We start from the raw sequence: 19,348 nt of genomic DNA on the forward strand, positions 1-19,348 counted from the left end.
AATTCTTCTTCAGAGTTTTTTTTTTAGAGTATTGTGTTCAGTTCTGGGCACCATGTTATAGGAAAGATACTGTCTCACGCTTTGAAAGGGTACAGAAAAGATTTACGAGGATGTTGCCAGGACCAGAGGGTGTGAACTATAGGGAAAGGTCGAGTAGACTGGGTCTCTATTCCTTGGAGGGCAGGAGGGTGAGGGGTGATCTTATAGAGGTGTACAAAATCATGAGAAGAATAGATCGGGTAGATGCACAGAGTCTCATGCCCATAGTAAGGGAATCGAGGACCAGAGGACATAAGTTCAAGGTGAAGGGGAAAAGATTTAATAGGAATCTGAGGGATAACTTTTTTACACAGGTGGTGGGTGTATGGAACAAGCTGCTAGAGGAGGTAGTTGCGGCTGGGACTATCCCAACGTTTAAGAAGCAGTTAGACGGGTACATGGATAGGACAGGTTTGGAGGGGTGTGGACCAAGAGCAGGCAGGTGGGACTAGTGTAGCTGGGACATGTTGGGCCGAAGGGTCTGTTTCCACACTGTGTGACTGCCGGCCCTTCACCCGTATTTCAAGAGTTGTGTGGCACGGTGGCGCAGCTGTAGAGCTGCCAGAGACCCAGGTTCGATCCTCACAACGGGTGCTGTCTGAATGGAGTTTGTGCATTCTCCCTGTGACCACGTGGGTTTTCTCCGGGTGCTCTGGTTTGCTCCCACATTCCAATGATGTGCAGGTTAGCAGATTAATTGGCTTCTGTAAAATGTCCCTAGTGTGTAGGATGGAACGGGTTTGGGTAATTGCTGGTCGGCACGGACTCGGTGGGCCCACCGGCCTGTCACCACGCTGCATCTCCAAACTAAAGTATTTAATTGTCACATGTACCGAGAACGGAACAAAGAGATTCTTACTTACAGAAGCATAACAGGTCATTAAATTTGATACATAATAAATAATAATGGATGGGATTTATATAGCGCCTTCTAATACTCAAGGCGCTTTACATCGCATTATTCATTCACTCCTCAGTCACACTCGGTGGTGGTAAGCTACTTCTGTAGCCACAGCTGCCCTGGGGCAGACTGACGGAAGCGTGGCTGCCAATCTGCGCCTACGGCCCCTCCGACCACCACCAATCACTCACACACAGGCAAAGGTGGGTGAAGTGTCTTGCCCAAGGACACAACGACAGTATGCACTCCAAGCGGGATTCGAACCGGCTACCTTCCGGTTGCCAGCCGAACACTTAGCCCATTGTGCCATCTGTCGTCCCACAGTACAACGGTAGACAGCCCTAACGATACGTACATACACTGTTTACAGCGCCCCCTCAGCGGGACTCAAAAACGCTTGGGTGTAGAAATAGGTTTTGAGTCGTGACTTAAAGGAGTCGATGGTGGGGGCAGTTCTGATGAGGAGAGGGATGCTGTTCCACAGTTTAGGTGCTGCAACCGCAAAAGCGCGGTCACCCCTGAGCTTAAACCTAGACCGCGGGATAGCCAGTAGCCCCAAGTCGGCCGACCTGCGGGACCTGGAGGTAGAATGGTTGGTTAGAAGATTTTTGATATAAGGTGGGGCAAGCCCGTTAAGGGCTTTGTAAACGTATAAAAGGAGCTTGAAGTTGGGCACTGGGCCTAATGGCTGTTGGGAAGAAGGTGCTCCTGAACCTGGAGGTCACGGTTTTCAGGCTCCTACACCTTCTTCCCAATGCCAGGGATGAGCTGAGACCGTGGCCAGGGTGGTGTGGGTCTCTGATGATGCCGGCTGCCTTTTTGAGGCAATGCCTCCTGTGGATCGCTTTGATGGTGGGGAGGTGAGCACCAGTGATGGAGCGGGCAGTGTTCACCACTTCTTGTAATCTCTGTTGCTGGATATCGGAGTTGCGAAGCAGGCTGTGACACAGCCAACGTGCTCTCGACTGTACACCTTTCAAAGTTTTCTCTGCAACTGTTCAGCTTCATGTACAGTATTGATTGTCATGTGTACAGATATACTGTGACAAGCTTGTTCTGTATGCTATCCAGTCAAATCATACTCTACATGAGTATAATAGGTCTTCTGGAACAGCATGCAGAGATCACCGCATTCTGATGCCATCTTGCGACTTGGACCAAAGAGAGATGCAATTTCTAATGCAGGAAAGAACTACAGATGCTGGTTTATACCGAAGATAGACACTGGAGTAACTCAGTGGGGCAGGCAGCATCTCTGGAGAAAAATGATGGGTCCCAACTCGAAGCATCACCCATCCCTTTTCTCCAGAGATGCTGCCCGATCTGCTGAATTACTCCAGCACTTTGTGTCTGTGAAGGAAATGGGTGACGCTTCAGGTCAAGACCCTTCTTCAGACATTTGTTTTCTCACATTCAGCCCTGGCCGCACTGAATCGATGCATGGTCATCATTCCTAAACTCATCCAGACCAACAGCTCTATTGCAGATTTATTAAATTACTGGAATCTTAATTTCCCCCATATATCGTGGATCAAGGGATCAGACTCCTGAATATTAAGCTTTGCTACTTTGTCACACTGGAGAAGGATAACACATTTCTATCAGTCGACCAGTCCAATAGTTCTGCAGTTATTGTATAGAAAGTGTAGATTGGTTATTGCCTGTGAACTAATCATAGTAGAAATAGCATCACTAACCCCACCTTACTGTACGATTCATACTAACACACACTTCCTACACTGGTCAGTGTTGGAAGCGGTAACGATCAACGAGCAACTAGCAACCTGCTGTACTGTTATACTATGTGTACCGATTAAAGATGATCTTGAACTCCAGATTGTACAATCTGCTGATTTACAGAAAGGAACAGCAGATGCTGGTTTATACCGAAGATGGACACAAAGTGCTGGAGTAACTCAGTGGGTCAGGCAGCATCTCTGGAGAAATATGATGGGACCCAACTCGAAGCACCAGCCATCCCTTTTCTCCAGAGATGCTGTCTGACCTGCTGAATTACTCCAGCACTTTGTGTCTGTGTTCTGTTGTCTTGTTGTACTTGTGTTTGCCTTGAATATATTCATGTATAGAATTTAATTTAATTGGGTAGCATGCACAGGAAAGTGTTTCATTGTTTCTTGGATACAGGTGACAGCAATAAAATTCAACCGCACTTTTGGTGAAACTATTTTTTAAAGCTGAATTAAAAATGTCAGAGTGGGGAACTACTGATGCGTTGATAGTTTGTTATCAATTACTTGACTAGGTTTAATTTATTATCATCATGTGTACCAAAGTGCACTGAAAAGCTTTGTTTTGCATCCGATCTGATCAGATCAGTTAATACAAATACAATCAAGTCAAACTCAATTACAATAGGTAGAGCAATGGGGAAGATACAGAGTGCAGAATATAGTTCTCAGCATTGTAGTGCATCAGTTCCAGAGACAAAGTCCAATGCTCGCATGGGGTGGAGGCGAATCAGACAATACCCTAGCTTGTGGAAGCCTGACATCAAAGTAGAGAAGACAAAATGTGTAGGAAGGGACTACAGATGCCGGTTTACATCGACGATAGACACAAGAAGCTGGAGTAACTCAGCGGGCCAGGCAGCGTCTCTGGAGAATAAGGAATGGGTGATGTTTCTGGTGGAGACCTTCATTCTCGACCTGAAACGTCACCTGTCTTTGTCCTTTTCCTCTGAGGCACTGCCTGAGCCGCTGAGTTACTCCAGCATTTTGTGTCTATAGAAGGGGAGAAGTTGTTCCTGAGTCTGGTGGTGCATGCCTTCAAGCTTCACTGCCTTTGCTGCCTGACAGGGGTGGGGAGAAGGAGGAATGACCAGGGTGGGGCGAGTCTTTGATTACGTTAGAGGAGTGTAGATGGAGCACTGTTGCAGTAAACTGAACTGCAGTTGTGAAACCTGAGGGATTGATGTGATATTAGCGAGGGATTGCAGCGAGCCTGTAGCTCAGCTGCACAAGGGGATAATTGGCTTGTTTTTAATTGTTTTCCACTTACAGGTTGTTACAGCGTTAATTCCCACTGAGACCCCCCTGTGTGATTAACAGGAAGAATTGAGGTAGTGGTTATGCTTTCACTGCTGGTGAATGACACAAAATCATAGCATCTAAGCACAATTGCCAAAGTGGTAACTAACAGTAAATGAATGATGTATTTGAAAATAAAGTGAAGTACTGAGAGAGTGGCACAGTCTCCTAGTTGGCATTTTAGTTTAGTTTAGAGATACAGTGCAGAAACAGGCCCTTCGGCCCACCAAATCCATGCCAACTAGTGATCCCTGCACACTAGCACCATCCTACCCAAATACTAATGACAATTTACAATTTTATCAAAGCTAATTAACCTAACACTAGTCTTACTGTCTCCTGACAGTTCTCCGCTAGTCTTACTGTCTCCAAAATTGACTTCTCTAACTTCAGATAGCCTTTGCTTTCTCTCTCCATCCCCTTCCCCTTCCCAGTTCTCCCATTAGTCTTACTGTCTCCAACTACATTCTACCTTTGTCCCACCCCCTCCCCTGACACACAGTCTGAAGAAGGGTCTCGTCCCGAAGCATCGCCCATTCCTTCTCTCCAGAGATGTTGCCTCACCCGTTACTCCAGCATTTTGTGTCTACCTTTGGGTTAACCTACAAACCTGTACGTCTTTGGAGCGTGGGAGGAAACCCGGAGCTCCCGGAGAAAACCCACGTAGGTCACGGGGAGAACGTGCAAACTCCGTACAGACAGCACCCGTAATCAGGATCGAACTCGGGTTTCTGGCGCTGTAAGGCAGCAGCTCCACTGTGCCGCACTAGTCCCGTCCGTTACAAAAGTTACACAAAACAAAAGCTATTCACTGTACCTCAGTACACGTGACAATAAACTAAACTGAAGTCTGAGATACCATTTACATTTGTTGGACCTACAAGAACTTAGAATGTTCTGAAAAGATTGGCTTTTCCTGGCAAATGCTTACTCATCCATCAATGTTACTGAAACATGTGCTTTGGCTGTGACCACACTGTGGAAGTTGCTGGGATCTTTTTGGGCTCTTCCTAGATTGCAACATAAAGGCTACATCTTCTCTTGCTGTGAGGAACTATTCATTTCGCAAGCCAATGCAGCAAGGAGCAACTCCACGCTCCAAGCCTGTTTGTCTATTGACTCCCTATTTTTGAGTAACCACAAGATCACACATTAATTATGAAACTATTTCTCAATCATAAATCTTTTTTTTTTTTAAACTCACGTTAGATATTTCTCGGCATTATCCCTTTACATCAAAGTCTTAATAAACATGAGTCTACACCCTGAGGTAGACACAAAATGCTGGAGAAACTCAGCGAGTGAGGCAGCATCTATGGAGAGGTCTACACCCTGACCTCTCTTCCCCATAGCACAGGAAATTCTGATAATAGAGACAAAGGAAGTTTAGATTAGTTTAGGAACCAGGCCCTTCTCCTCACTGACCAGAAATCCCCGTACACCAGCATTACCCAACACACGAGAGGCAACTTACAATTTTTATCAAAGCCAATTAACCGACAAACCTGTACGTCTGGAGTGTGGGATGAAACCAGAGCACCCGGAGAAAACCCACAAGGTCACAGGAGGAATGGACAAACTACACGCAGACATCACCCGTGGTCAGGGTGGAATCCGGTATCTCTGGTGCTGCAAGGCAGCAAACAAAGATCATAGAGCGGAAGGCGACTCCGGACTGTCAAAGCCACCACAGCCAGGCATAAAAACAGCTTTTTTTCTACGAGCAGTAGCTCTACTCATCACCAAAAGTGCAGAAACTGGACCTTCGGCCCACCAAATCTTGAGCTGTATTGTTTCATTCTTCACATGTGTAAATTATAATGTTTTATTTTAAATTGTCTAGTACTGTATATTGTGTTGTTACTTGCGACCAAATTACCAGGGCAAATCCCTTGTATGTGTATATACTTGGGTCAAAAAGAAATTCATTCATAGGTCTTAAAATCTTTAATAGGAGGAAAAAATGAAGTGAAGAACGACATTCAGGGAAGCATCTCCTTGATTCAGTGGGTGTGGTGAAGAGGGGGGTGGCCGTGTGAGGCCGTGGGGACACTGATGTGAATTCCACACCAGCTGCCTTTTGCCACCAAGGTAAAGCCCCACCCAAGCTGGGAAACAAGGTGCTGGATTCCTATCACACCGACCATCACAATGTTTCAGAAGCATCTGGATGAGCACTTGAACTGCCAAAGAAAAGTGGATTACTGATCCAGGGACTCATAGAGTCACACAGCACGGAATATGTAGGAAGGAACTGGTGATCCCACTCTCTCCGTTCCTCCCCCACCCTAGTTCTCCGACTAGTTTCACTCTCCCTGATTAATTTTATTGATTGTATGCCTCGTTGTCACCTTCCCCTCAGTAGTGAACCATTCTCTTTGATCTGTCTTTTCCACACCTTACCCTTCCATATCTCTAGTCTCCCTCTCCCCTGACTCTCAGTCTGAAGAAGAGTCTCGACCCAAAATGTCGCCCATTTCTTCTTTCCAGGGATGCTGCTTGTCCCACTGAGTTACTCCAGCATTTTGTGTCTATCATACAGCACAGGAACGGGGTTTTCAGCCCAACTTGCCAATACTGACCCAGTTGCCCCATCTACACTAGTCCCACCTGCTCCCATTTTGACAGTGTCCTCTGGCCAGTGTCCTTTGACAGCTCGTTCCATATACCCTCTGTGTGAGAAAATTGCCCCTCGCATTCGTATTAAATCTTTCCCCTCTCACCTTAAACGTATGTTCCCTGGTTCTTGTTCCCCAACTCTGTGAATTTACACTATCTATTTCCCTCATAATCATACACACCTCTATAACATCACCCCTCACCCTCCTAACCTGCCCAACCTCACCCCACTGCTCAGGCCCTCATCTCCTGGTCTACTCTCTGCACTCATTCCAGCTTTAACAACATCCTTCCTAAAGCAGGGTGACCAAAACTTAACACCATACTCCAAATGCAGCCTCACCAGTATCTGGTACAACTGTAACACATCATCTCAACTTCCATATTCAATACCCTGACTGATGAAGGCAATGTACCGAAAGCTTTCTTCACCATCCTAGCAACCTGTGACGCGCGTTTCTAGGTACAATATACCTGCACTCATAGATCTCTCTGCTCGATGACACGGCCCAGGGCTCATCCCTTTACTGTGATCATCCTGCCTTGGTTTGACTTCCCAAAATGTAGCACTAATCTGCATTCAACCCGATTAACCATTCCTCAGCCCACTTGCCCAACTGACAATAGACAATAGATGCAGGAGTAGGCCATTTGGCCCTTCGAGCCAGCACCGCCATTCAATGTGATCATGGCTGATCATCCCCAATCAGTACCCCTTTCCTGCCTTCTCCCCATATCCCCTGACTACGCTATTTTTAAGAGTCCTATCTAGCTCTCTCTTGAAACTGATCAAAGTCCTGCTGTAATTTTTGGTAATCATCTTCGCTATCTTTGATACCAGCCAGTTTAATTGCCAGTTACAAGTTACTAATCATGCCTTGTACATTCTCATCCAAATTGTGACCACAAACCACAACCAGCAATGGGCCTAGCACAAGAACAGGAGTACGGAGGATGCCATCTCAACGGCACTTCACTCCGCCCTCTCCCACCTCGACAACAGAGACACTTACGTAAGAATGCTGTTCATCGATTACAGCTCAGCATTCAACACCATTATACCATCTAAACTGATCACCAAACTCGGTAACCTGGGCATCGATCCCTCCCTCTGCAACTGGGTACTGGACTTTCTAACCAACAGACCACAGTCTGTTAGGTTAGACAAGCACACCTCTTCAACCCTCACCCTGAACACCGGCGTTCCACAGGGCTGTGTGCTGAGCCCCCTCCTCTACTCCCTCTTCACCTACGACTGCACACCTGTACATGGTACTAACACCATCATCAAGTATGCAGATGATACAACGGTGATTGGCCTCATCAGCAACAACGATGAGTCGGCCTATAGGGAGGAGGTCCAGCACTTAGCAGCATGGTGCGCTGACAACAACCTGGCCCTTAACTCCAAGAAGACCAAGGAGCTCATTTTAGACTTCAGGAAGTCCAGGGGCGGCACGCACACCCCCATCCACATTAACGGGACGGAGGTAGAACGTGTTTCTAGCTTCAGGATCCTGGGTGTTAACATCTCCGATGACCTCTCTTGGACCCACAATACCTCAACTCTGATCAAGAAGGCTCACCAGCGTCTCTTCTTCCTGAGGAGACTGAAGAAGGTCCATCTGTCTCCTCAGATCCTGGTGAACTTCTACCGCTGCACCATCGAGAGCATCCTTACCAACTGTATCACAGTATGGTATGGCAACTGCTCTGTCTCCGACCGGAAGGCATTGCAGAGGGTGGTGAAAATTGCCCAACGCATCACCGGTTCCTCGCTCCCCTCCATTGAGTCTGTCCAAAGCAAGCGTTGTCTGCGGAGGGCGCTCAGCATCGCCAAGGACTGCTCTCACCCCAACCATGGACTGTTTACCCTCCTACCGTCCGGGAGGCGCTACAGGTCTCTCCGTTGCCGAACCAGCAGGTCCAGGAACAGCTTCTTCCCGGCGGCTGTCACTCTACTCAACAACGTACCTCGGTGACTGCCAATCACCCCCCCCCCCCCCCCCCCCACACTCCTCCCACAGGAAAAACACTATGTCTGTATATATGCTAATGTAAATATTTATTCAAATCATATGCTATGTCGCTCTTCCAGGGAGATGCTAAATGCATTTTGTTGTCTCTGTACTGTACACGGACAATGACAATTAAAGTTGAATCTGAATCTGAATCTGAATCGCATAGCCTCCAGTCCGAAAAACAACCTTCCGCCAACACCCTATATACATAATTATAATGGGCGGTTTTCCAAATGGTATTGATTCGACTGGGGTTGGGATAAACAGCTACGTGTCTCCTTGTTCTTTAAAATGTTTTTTTTCCGTACACGTGGGAAAATAGGCAGGGTTTGGGGTTAAACTCTTCCCGGTACCTCTGACAGAGTAGCACCCAGTGCCAACATAGATTGTTTGTACTGAAGTCTCCAGACAACATTGACTGATACACTGATACCTGAAATGAGGCAAACGTGACACAGTAAACATCTAATAAATCTATATCATGTTTTTTTTTTTTAACACTAAAATCCCCTCCGCAGAGTCTTGCAGACGGTTGTGAAGGAATTGAACCAGGGGGGAGTCAATGGGGGGGCTGCTTTTCGTGTTGGTCGGAGCTCAGCTGGAAGGCTTGGCTGGCGGCGGATGACGTCGCGTTTGTTTACCCGGGGCGGCTTGTTGCAGCAGCGGCAGCGGCAGGGTCGAGAGGACGGGGCTGGAGGGAGCGGCAATGCAGGAGGTTGTGGCCGGGTTGTGATGAACAAGGAGCGGCGGCCAAAGTGACCGGTGGCGGTGGCAGCAGCGGCGGCCACTTCCTGGTTGGACCTTTGTGTGGGCTGGCAGCGCGCACGCCATTGGTGGAGGCGGCGGCAAAGTGATACATTCTCCGACCGATGTAGCGGTTTGCGGTGTCTCCGCTCCAACACAACATCGTCGCCGCTGCTGCTGCTGCTTCCAGCACCACCACCAGCCCGCTTCCTCCCTAACCCCCGTGGGCATGGCTTCTTCCCACTGCCCCGAGAACGCTGCAGCCCACACAGAGGAAGCCTGAAGCCCGATCCCAGTGCAATGCGGGCACACCAGTCCACATTACACGGCGGCGGCGGCGGCGGCGGCTCCACCATCTTCATCATCATGCCAACCCGATCCCGTTCAGCCTGGACTTTACTACTGCACGTCTTTCTCCTCAGCTCCCCGTTGCCCACGGACGTCGGCAAGGGGGTCCTGGGACAAGAGATTATCCAAGTCAAGGGTGTTTTCGACAGAGTCTATCTGGTGGTTGTCAACAACAGCGTGCAGAAGATATTCGCTTTCAATCACACGGTTTCCCGGGACAAGGTATTTGCTGTGTGTGTGTGTGTGTGTGTGTTGTTTAACTTATTGCGGTTGCTCCTATTTCCATCTGGCAGTTGCAAGTTTGGCCACCCATCCCCCCAATCCTTTGGTGAAATCACAAGACGAGCACCGATGCTGTTATTGTGACAGTAACGGTGGCGGCGGCGGCGGCCCGGAAGCAAGGGGTTGGCCGATTCTTGCAACCCGGATCCGATAGCGTCCGGCCACAGATAGACACACACAAAACGCTGGAGTAACACACAGCGGGGCAGGCTGACATCATCTCTGGAGAGAAGGGATACAACATGGGTGACGTTTCGGGTCGAGACCGTTCTTCAGACTGAGAGTCAGGGTAGAGGTGGACGAGAGATATGGAAGGGTAAGGTGTGAAAACGACAGAGCAAGGCAGACTGTGACCAAGGAAATGTAGAATGTTTAGGAAAGAACTGCAGATGCTGGAAAAAATCAGTCTGAAGAAGGGGGTCTCGTCCCGAAACGTCACCCATCCCTTCGCTCCATAGATGCTGCCTGTCCCGCTGAGTTTCTCCAGCATTTTTATCTAAGATTACAATAGAGGTAGCAGTGTCACCCAGATGCTATCCGACCTGGAGTGTGAAACGCTGGGAACAAGAAGGGCAAGGAACACACTAGCCATGTTGTACACGATTCAAAAAGGGATGGTGGGGCATAACTGCAGATAAATACATAACATACTCAACAGAAAGCAGAACAAGAAAGAGAAATGATATGCAAATAGAAACCCCATTCGCCAGGACAGATATTTATAAGAACTCATTCTTTGTAAGAACCTTAAGGGAATGGAATAAACTAGACAACAATATAGTCAAATCACCTTCACTAGACAGTTTTAAGGGGGCACTAACAGCACGTTAGTGTGCACAACACATCCAAGTTGGCGATATACACAGTACTGCCCTGCTGACTACAAGTTCAGAAGATTCAGAAGTTAAGGAAATGTAGAAGGGTCTCATCCATTCCTTCTCTCCAGAGATGCTGCCCGCCCCACTGAGAAACTCCAACATTTTGTGTCTATCTTCGGTTTAAACCAGCATCTGCAGTTCCTTCCTACACATTTAGAATGGTTCATTGTTGGTTGAGGGGAAGGTGGCAACAATCAGTAACATTAATCTGTAGGACAGTGAAACTAGGCATAGAACTAGGGTGGGGGAGGGACAGAGAGAGAGAGAGAGGGGGAAAGCAAGGGTTATTTGAAGTTAGAGAAATTAGTCTGGTCTGAAGAAGGATCTTCTCCAGAGATGCCACCTGTCCTGCTGAGTTGCTCCAGCATTTTGTGTCTATATATCTTCAATATTCATGCTGCTGGGTTGTAAGCGGCAACAGGGCCTTGCGAAACAAAAACAGGCAGCCTCCTGCACGCTTCTTGATTTTTGGAGATATCTCATGAAATTAAGGCAGAGTGGAAGGGAGAACATTCGGCACATCCTTCCCCAGCCGTGGGTTTTCCAACAGCAACCCAGCCTCAACACCTCCCCAGCGGCCCTGATATCCCCCTTTCCAATTACCTCTCCTATTCCCTTTTGACAATCCCGATTGAAGTTCATAAATCATAGAAGTAGAATTATGGCCATTCGGCCCATCAAGTCTATGCCATTCATTCATGGCTGATCTATCTTTCCCTCCCAACCCCATGCTCCCGCCTTCTCCCCGTAACCACAAAGGTCCTTCCATCGCCCCCGATGATGGAATTGCATCCACTCTCTGCAAAAGGTTTGTTTCTTTCTCGCCCCAGTTCTTAGTTCTTCAAGCTGTGGCCTATATTTTTGGTCTGAAGAAGGGTCCCGACCCAAAACATCACCCATCCTTTTTTTTTCCAGAAATGCTGCCTATTTCCATGCTGCATGAGTTTATGACTCAAGAGAGAGTTACATTTAGCTCTTGGGGCTAACTGAATCAAAGGATATGGGGGGGGGAAAAGCAGGAGCAGGGTACTGATTTTGGTTGATCAGCCATGATCATATTGAATGGGGGTGCTGGCTCAAGGTGCTGAATGGCCTACTCCTGCACCCATTTTCTATGTTTCTTTGACTCTACCTGATACATAAACCACATCAGATGTGTAAGGTTGGAGTTCTCTCGGAAGGGTCTGGGTGGATGCCATGAATACATGATTGTAATCATGTGTAACGCCACCGTTTAACCACATTAAACTGTGAATGAATTTATGTCAACATGTGCAGAGCAGGGAGTTCAATGGAAAGGAGACAATATAACAGTGGTGTGGATAATGCTAAATGGCAAACTGGCATTTTAATAAGTACATGTCCACCACCAATCTTTCCGGCAACTGATGGTCCAGCACCTCCTTTGATCCGGACAAAATCCAGAGAGCGCACTGTGGCCGGTTTCTACTCTGGGAGATCTCTACTCAATAAATGCTGCTAATTTCCTGCTGATTCTTTAATTCACTAGCTATTTAACCAAGTGGACATCGCAAGGATGAATGGATGGGTAGAGGGAATTCTAAGTAGTATTCCCTGCCTTTTTTTAGGCAGAAAAAGCTGGAGTAACTCAGCGGGACAGGCAGCATCTCTGGAGAGAAGGAATGGGTGACGTTTCGGGTATAGACTTTTCTTCAGACCATATTGATTTCCCTACCATCAAGTAACCCTTGCGTTCCCTCTCTTTCTGTCCCTCCGCCACCCCAGTTGTCCGACTAGGTTCACTATCCTCCTGATTATTTTTACTGAGTGCACGCCTCGTTGTCACCCTCCCCTCAGCTAACAAATCCTTGAGCGTCATCTACTGTCGTTTTCACACCTTGCCCTTCCATATCTCTAGTCTCCCTCTCCCCTGACTCTCAGTCTGAAGAAGGGTCTCGACCCAAAACGTCACCCATTCCTTCTCTCCAGAGATGTTGCCTGTCCCGCTGAGTTACTCCAGCTTTTTGTGTCTACCTTCGGTTTAAACCAGCATCTGGGTAGAGATATCAAAGACCAGGCGGCATAGCTTTAAGTTGAAAGGGGCAACATTTGAAGTAGGAGTGTGGGGCGAGTTTGTTTTTACACAGAGGGTGATGGGTGCCTGGAACGCGCTGCCAGAGGTGGTGGTGGAGGCAGATCCGATAGTGGCGTTTAAGAAACTTTTGGACATGCACATAGCTATGGAGGGATATGGATCATGTGCAGACAGAGGAGATTCATTTCGTTTGGCATCACGTTTGGCACGAACATTGTGGGCTGAAGGGCCTGTTCCTGCGCTGTATCTTTAAGCATTTCACAGGGTCTGCGGTATGTATTTGACTGTGTGGAAAAGTTTAGTTTCGATAGATACAAAATACTGGAGCAACTCAGCTGGTCGGGCAGTATCTCTGGAGATAAAGGATGGGTAAAGAGCCTGTCCCAATTGGTGATTTTTTTTCGGCGACTGCCTGCGTCATATCAGTGTCGCCAAAAGATTTTGAGCGTTTCAAAATCCAGCGGCGACAAAAAAAAATGTTGCGCCACTTGGGGGAAAAAAAACGCGTGTCAATACGTCATCGTGCCGCGTCACGCCGCAAATTTTTCGTTGCCCTGATACGTCAGTCAATGATGCCGGCAGTCACCGATAAATCGGCCAAGTGGGACAGGCCCTTGACGTTTCAGACTTTAGTTTATTGTCACATGCACCAAGGTACAGTGAAAAGGTGCTGGCTAGATGGGCCGAATGGCCGACTCCTGCACCTATTGTTAGGGTTGAGAAAGGTGGGGGGCCACTGTTGTCGCTGATAGAGTCTGAAGCCAAGGGTGGTCTGTGAAAGGGATTAGTGTTCAGTGCGTGTGTGAATTAACTGTGTTCTGTCCCTTCTGCAGACAGAGGGGGTGCGTGTCCACGTTAACGTTATCTCTGAACAAGCCAAAAACCCCGTGCTCTTCGTGATCCGGCAGCAGAAAGCGGTGGTCTCCTTCCAGGCACCACTCATGCTCAGGGGACTGTGAGTATTGATGGAGCCCCCCGTGTAAGCCCAAACTCCCCCACCCCGCCTCTCCCCGTCGCTGGTAAACCCCCGTGCTGCTTTTAATCCGTGGGCCCCCGTAATCTCGTAATCTCAAGAACAAAGAGGGAACAATGGGGACCTAATAGTAAGTAAGTAAGTAAATTGTATTTCTATAGCACGTTTAAATCAACTTGCGTTCAAACCAAAGTGCTTTACATAGAATAAATAATTAAGTTTCCGTACATCGATAGAAAAATTTAAAAAAAGAAAATGGACACAACACATTATAGAATTCAACATGAACGTCCCCCCCACAACAGAATCAAGATTTCCCACTGTGGGAAAAGGCACCAGAAAGTTAAGTCCTCTTCCTCTGTGATCACCCGAGGTCGGGGCTTATTTGTGGCCTCCGCAGCCAGTCCGATGTTTTCAGGCCCTCTTGCCGGGAAGATGGAACTCCGGCGTCGGGTGAATGCTCCTCAGCGGCTTGGAATGTCTGGAGCGGCCGCTTCCTCCCCGGAGACCGCGGCATCCTAATGGAACATTTGTGGCCTCGCTAGCACCCTATGTGGCGGCGACTCTTTGCATACTTTGTGTACGCAAATCCGAGAATCCCGCGTGCTGGCGGTGGGCCCGGTTCACCGCTGCGAGAAGGTCAGACTATTGGAGGAGCTTTTTTGTAACTTTGCCATCTCCAGATATGTTGTGACTCTTTGTGAAATGCCCAGGTGAGGTCTGCTGTATGAACTTTGATTTCTCTTACCGGGTTGTAGGCAGAAACAAAGAATATGTGTACACATGACAATAAAATATAACTGAATCATTAAATTATAGAGTCTTACGGTGTGGAAACAGGCCCTTCGGCCCAACTTGCCCACACTGGCCAACATGTCCCATCTACACTAGTCCCACCTACCTGCGGCTGGCCCACATCCCTCTAAAACTGTCCCATCCATGTACCCTGCCCTCCAACTGTACGACACTCCACTGCAATATCTCCTCAAGGTATGCCTACTTTGAAAAAGCTCCCATCCTCTCTCCGGAGACAGTTTCACAACCTCCTCTCTAACTGCCCCCTCTCTGTGATCCCCCCTGCCCTACAACTGTACGACCCTTCTCCCTGCCACCCCCTATCAGTCTGAGGAAGGGTTTCGGCCCGAAACATTACCTATTTCCTTCGCTCCATAGATGCTGCTGCACCCGCTGAGTTTCTCCAGCATCTTTGTGTACCTTCGATTTTCCAGCATCTGCAGTTCCTTCTTGAGCACCATCCATGTACCTGTCTAGATGTCTAAAATTGTAATGGGTTGGAGGGATCAGGGCCAAAGGCATGCAACTGGGCCAAGCTTAGAATAAAGGGGAGCTCATTTAAGACTGAGGTGAGAAAAAACTTTTTCACCCAGAGAGTTGCGAATTTATGGAATTCCCTGCCACAGAGGGCAGTGGAGGCCAAGTCACTGGATGGATTTAAGAGAGAGTTAGATAGAGAGCTCTAGGGGCGAGTGGAGTCAAGGGATATGGGGAGATGGCAGGCACGGGTTATTGATAGGGGACGATCAGCCATGATCACAATGAATGGCGGTGCTGGATCGAAGGGCCGAATGGCCTCCTCCTGCACCTATTTTCTATGTTTCTAAGCTGAGAGGGGGCATCTTGGTCGGCAGGGCCAACCCTTTGCCGCTTCAGACTTCCTCACTTCCTGCACGAATCTCTCCTCTCTGCTCCTTGGAAAGCAGGCAGGAGGCCTTAGTGCCTCAGGCTGTTACGAAGTATATTCTGTTTGAACTGCAGCAGTTCATAAGTGGAGCAGGATGAATAATGCATCAACAATGCCACCACATGTTCAACCAGAAACAGTCTGATGGTATCCAAACATCTCAGACCTGGCAACTAGGTTCAAAAGTAGCGTGCAGATTAATTAAAGACCAATTACTGGAGAATCCGTCACGCTCAAAATCCTGCACGCTCGCAGTATAATTTATGCTGCTATTATTGCCACAGACCGCTGTTGAGGCCAAGTCGTTGGGTATTTTTAAAGCGGAGTTTAGAAAGGTTCTTGATTAATACTGGCATCAAAGATTACGGGAGGAAGGCAGCATCTTTGAAGAAAAGGAATGGGCGACGTTTCGGGTCGAGACCCTTCTTCAGACTGAGAGTGAGGGGAGAGGGAAGGGAGAAATATAGACGGTACACAGAACAAATGAATGAAAGATACGCAAAAAGCAACGATGAGCAAGGGAAGGTGGAGCCCACAATGATCCATTGTTGGCTGTGGGGTTGGTGATAACGAGTTATACAGATGGTGAAGTTGAACAGGGCGATAATGAAACTTGGGTGGGGGACGGATGATGAGAGAGGGCAAGCAAGGAATAGATAAATCAATGTTCATACTGCTGGGTTGTGAGCTGCCCAGGCGGAATATGAGGTGCTGTCCCTCCAATCTGCGTTGGGCTTTGCTCTGGCTGCTTGGTCCTCTCTCCGAGGTTTCTCCTGCACACCGCGAGGTTGACTAAAGCCGTTACCGTGCTGTTAAGTCGTGGCGTAGTCTGCCTCATTGTATCTTTCTGCAGGTACCAGAGGAAATACATCTACCAGGATGTGAGTCGCACACTTTGTCAATCGGAGGTGAAGAGTGAATTGCAGATGCAGTACTTCTATGTGGATGTCTCCACCCTGTCGGAAAAGAACGCCTCTGTCCAGCTCTACGTCAAACGCATCAAGCACTTCATCCTCGGGTAAAGTGGCGCAGTTTCATCGGCTAGATCTCCATGTCCGTTAGGTTTAGGACTTAGACAATAGACAATAGACAATTGGTGCAGGAGTGGGCCATTCGGCCCTTCGAGCCAGCACCGCCATTCAATGTAATCATGGCTGATCATCCCCAATCAGTACCCCGTTCCTGACTTCTCCCCACATCCCCTGACTCCGCTATTTTTAAGCGCCCTATCTAGCTCTCTTGAAAGCATCCAGAGAACCTGCCTCCATCGCTCTCTGAGGCAGAGACTCATGTAATTTTGCTGCGGTCTCCGTAATAGGATAATGCTTGGTACTAGTGAAAGGATCGGACTTTATTCCTTGGAGCGCAGGAGGATGAGGGTTGATCTTGTAGAGTTGTGCAAAAATCATGAGAGGAATAGATCGGGTTAAATGCACAGAGTCTCTTGCATGGGAATTGAGAACCAGAGAATCATGGTTACGGGTAACTTTTTTTACACAAAGGGTGGCCAGGGTATGGAACGAGTTGCTGGAAGAACTAGTTGAGGCAAGTACTATCACAGGTTTAAAAAACATTTAGACAGCTACACGGATAGGATAGGTTTAGAAGGATATATGGGCCTCGAACAGGCAGGTGGGACTAGTGTAGATGGGGCATGTTGGTCGGTGTGGGCAAGGCAGCTGGAAGGGCTTGTATCCACGTTGTGTGGCTGTTTGCTGGAGTAACTCAGCTCGTCAGACAGCAACTCTAGAGGACGTGAATAGATGACTCATCGGGTCGGGGCCCTCCTTCAGAAGGAGTGGGTGAATGTTTAGTGCAGCAAACCTGTACAATGGTGGAGTGGTGGCAGGTAGCAGGATTTGATCCTTATCATACTCTGGGCCTGGCACAGAGCCAAGGGCCTGGCTCCTTCGTTCCTGATTCCCTTTTAAATATATCTACAAACAGCGGCACGGTGGAGCAGTGGTTGAGTTGCTGCCCTACAGTGCCAGAGACCCACGTTCAATCCTGACTGCGGGGTGCTGTCTGTTCGGAGTTTGCACGTTCTCCCCGTGAGCTGTCTGGGTTTACTCCGGGTGCTCCAGTTTCCACCCACACTCCAAAGATGTACAGGTTTGTAGGTTAATTGGCTTCGGTAAAATTGTAACTTTTCCCCCAGTGTGTGTCGGGTAGTGTAAAGGGCCTGTCCCACTTAGGTGTCATTTGCGTGTCATTTACGCGACATCATTCACGCGCCACAACGCACGACACGCGCGTGATGTGCGCATGGTGCGTGGTGACGTAGGCAGTGATGCGCGGTCGCACGCGGCGCCCCAGGATTTCGGGATTCACAAAATCTTCGCACGCCATCCAAGTGGGACATTCCCTTTGGTGTGCAGAGATCGCAGGTTGGCGCGGACTGGGCCAAAGGCCTGTTTCTGCGCTGTATCTCTAAACTAAACTAAACTAAGCGACTGAAATAAACTGTTTGATTTTGTAAATTTTTTTAAATTCCTATTCCTATTCCTTCCTATTTGTAGCCTCCCTTTGATCTGGTATTTTGTTGGTTCACATGCTTGATCAATGGTGTTTTATCATTAATGTTTTATTATTATTAATGTTTAGTGTTTTCTGAGTCATTCGTAACTGTAACTATGTCATGTTATTACTTGTGGGCGGAGCACCAAGGCAAATTCCTTGTATGTGAATACTTGGCCAATAAACGTACTCACTTTACTAACTTACTTACATATAACAGCTGGTGAGACTCGTGTCTGAATAATGCCCTAAACATTTTATATTCGTTTATCCAACAGAACTGCAGAACCGTTCAAGTTTAACGCAACGCCGTCTCAGCCGCAGGTAAGGACAGACACGTAATATTATAAGGACCTGCGCTGAGAATCCTCCAGGAAGAATTTCCCCTCTGTTCACCGTCTCCGAGCGGGCAGCGGGTGGTGCGGCTGTGGGATTTTGTACTGTTTTTAAAAAATGACTACCATGAGTTCAAAAATACAGTGTGTTTGGGGGAAAAAAACACCTCTTTTAAACTTTCCTCCTCACTGTTTAAATCTATGTTCTCAAGTATTTGAAAGTTTTGTCTCGGGAGAGAAAAATACTCTGACTATCCCCCGGTCAGGTAGCTGTGGCTAATTGGAGGAACAGCACCTCATATTTTGCTTCGGCAGCTTACACCCCAGCGGTATGAATATTGATTTCTCTAACTCTGTTACCCTTGCTTTCCCTCTCTCTCCATCCTTAACCCATCCTAGTTCTCCGCCTCGTTTCACTGTCCTCCTGATTAAATATTACTGATTATACACCTCGTTGTCACCTTCCCCTCAGCTAACAATATAACATTTTGCATTTCCTTGATCAACGTCCCCTTTGATCTGTGTTTTCACACCTTGCCCTTCCATATCTCTAATTCTCCCTCTCCGCTGACTCTCAGTCTGAAGATGGGTTTCAACCCGAAAGGTCACCCATTCCTTCTCTCCAGGGATGCTGCCTCACCCGCTGAGTTACTCCGGCATTTTGAGTCTGCCTTCATCATCATCGGCTCCGTAGGGGCGTCTACTTGTGGGTCTGCGGATGTCTGTAGGGGCCGATCCACGATCCACACACCAGTGGAGTCAAAGGGGGCTCGATGACTACCAACAGCCCACCGCCAGTCTCCACTGCACCAAGGTGTGCGGATCGGCCTCTACAGACATCCGCAGACCCACAAGTAAACTAATGTAAAGTTGGGATGTCTACTGT

At 48.0% G+C, this 19,348-nt stretch overlaps 1 protein-coding gene across 2 annotated transcripts in view; it reads left to right on the top strand.

Annotated features, from left to right (window-relative positions):
- Positions 1 to 9,203: 9,203 nt before the first annotated feature.
- sidt2 (SID1 transmembrane family member 2) overlaps positions 9,204 to 19,348 on the top strand; it is a 54,889-nt gene continuing 44,744 nt past the window's right edge. For both annotated transcript variants that reach the window (XM_033049580.1, XM_033049581.1), the window contains exons 1-4: positions 9,204 to 9,941; positions 13,769 to 13,890; positions 16,464 to 16,628; positions 18,406 to 18,451. In XM_033049580.1, the coding sequence (XP_032905471.1) occupies positions 9,672 to 9,941; positions 13,769 to 13,890; positions 16,464 to 16,628; positions 18,406 to 18,451 (603 nt within the window). In that variant the 5' untranslated portion in view covers positions 9,204 to 9,671. The remainder of the gene's footprint in view (positions 9,942 to 13,768; positions 13,891 to 16,463; positions 16,629 to 18,405; positions 18,452 to 19,348) is intronic.

The sequence above is a fragment of the Amblyraja radiata genome, chromosome 33 (genome assembly GCF_010909765.2).
Source record: "Amblyraja radiata isolate CabotCenter1 chromosome 33, sAmbRad1.1.pri, whole genome shotgun sequence".
In the NCBI taxonomy this organism is placed as follows: Eukaryota; Metazoa; Chordata; class Chondrichthyes; order Rajiformes; family Rajidae; genus Amblyraja; species Amblyraja radiata.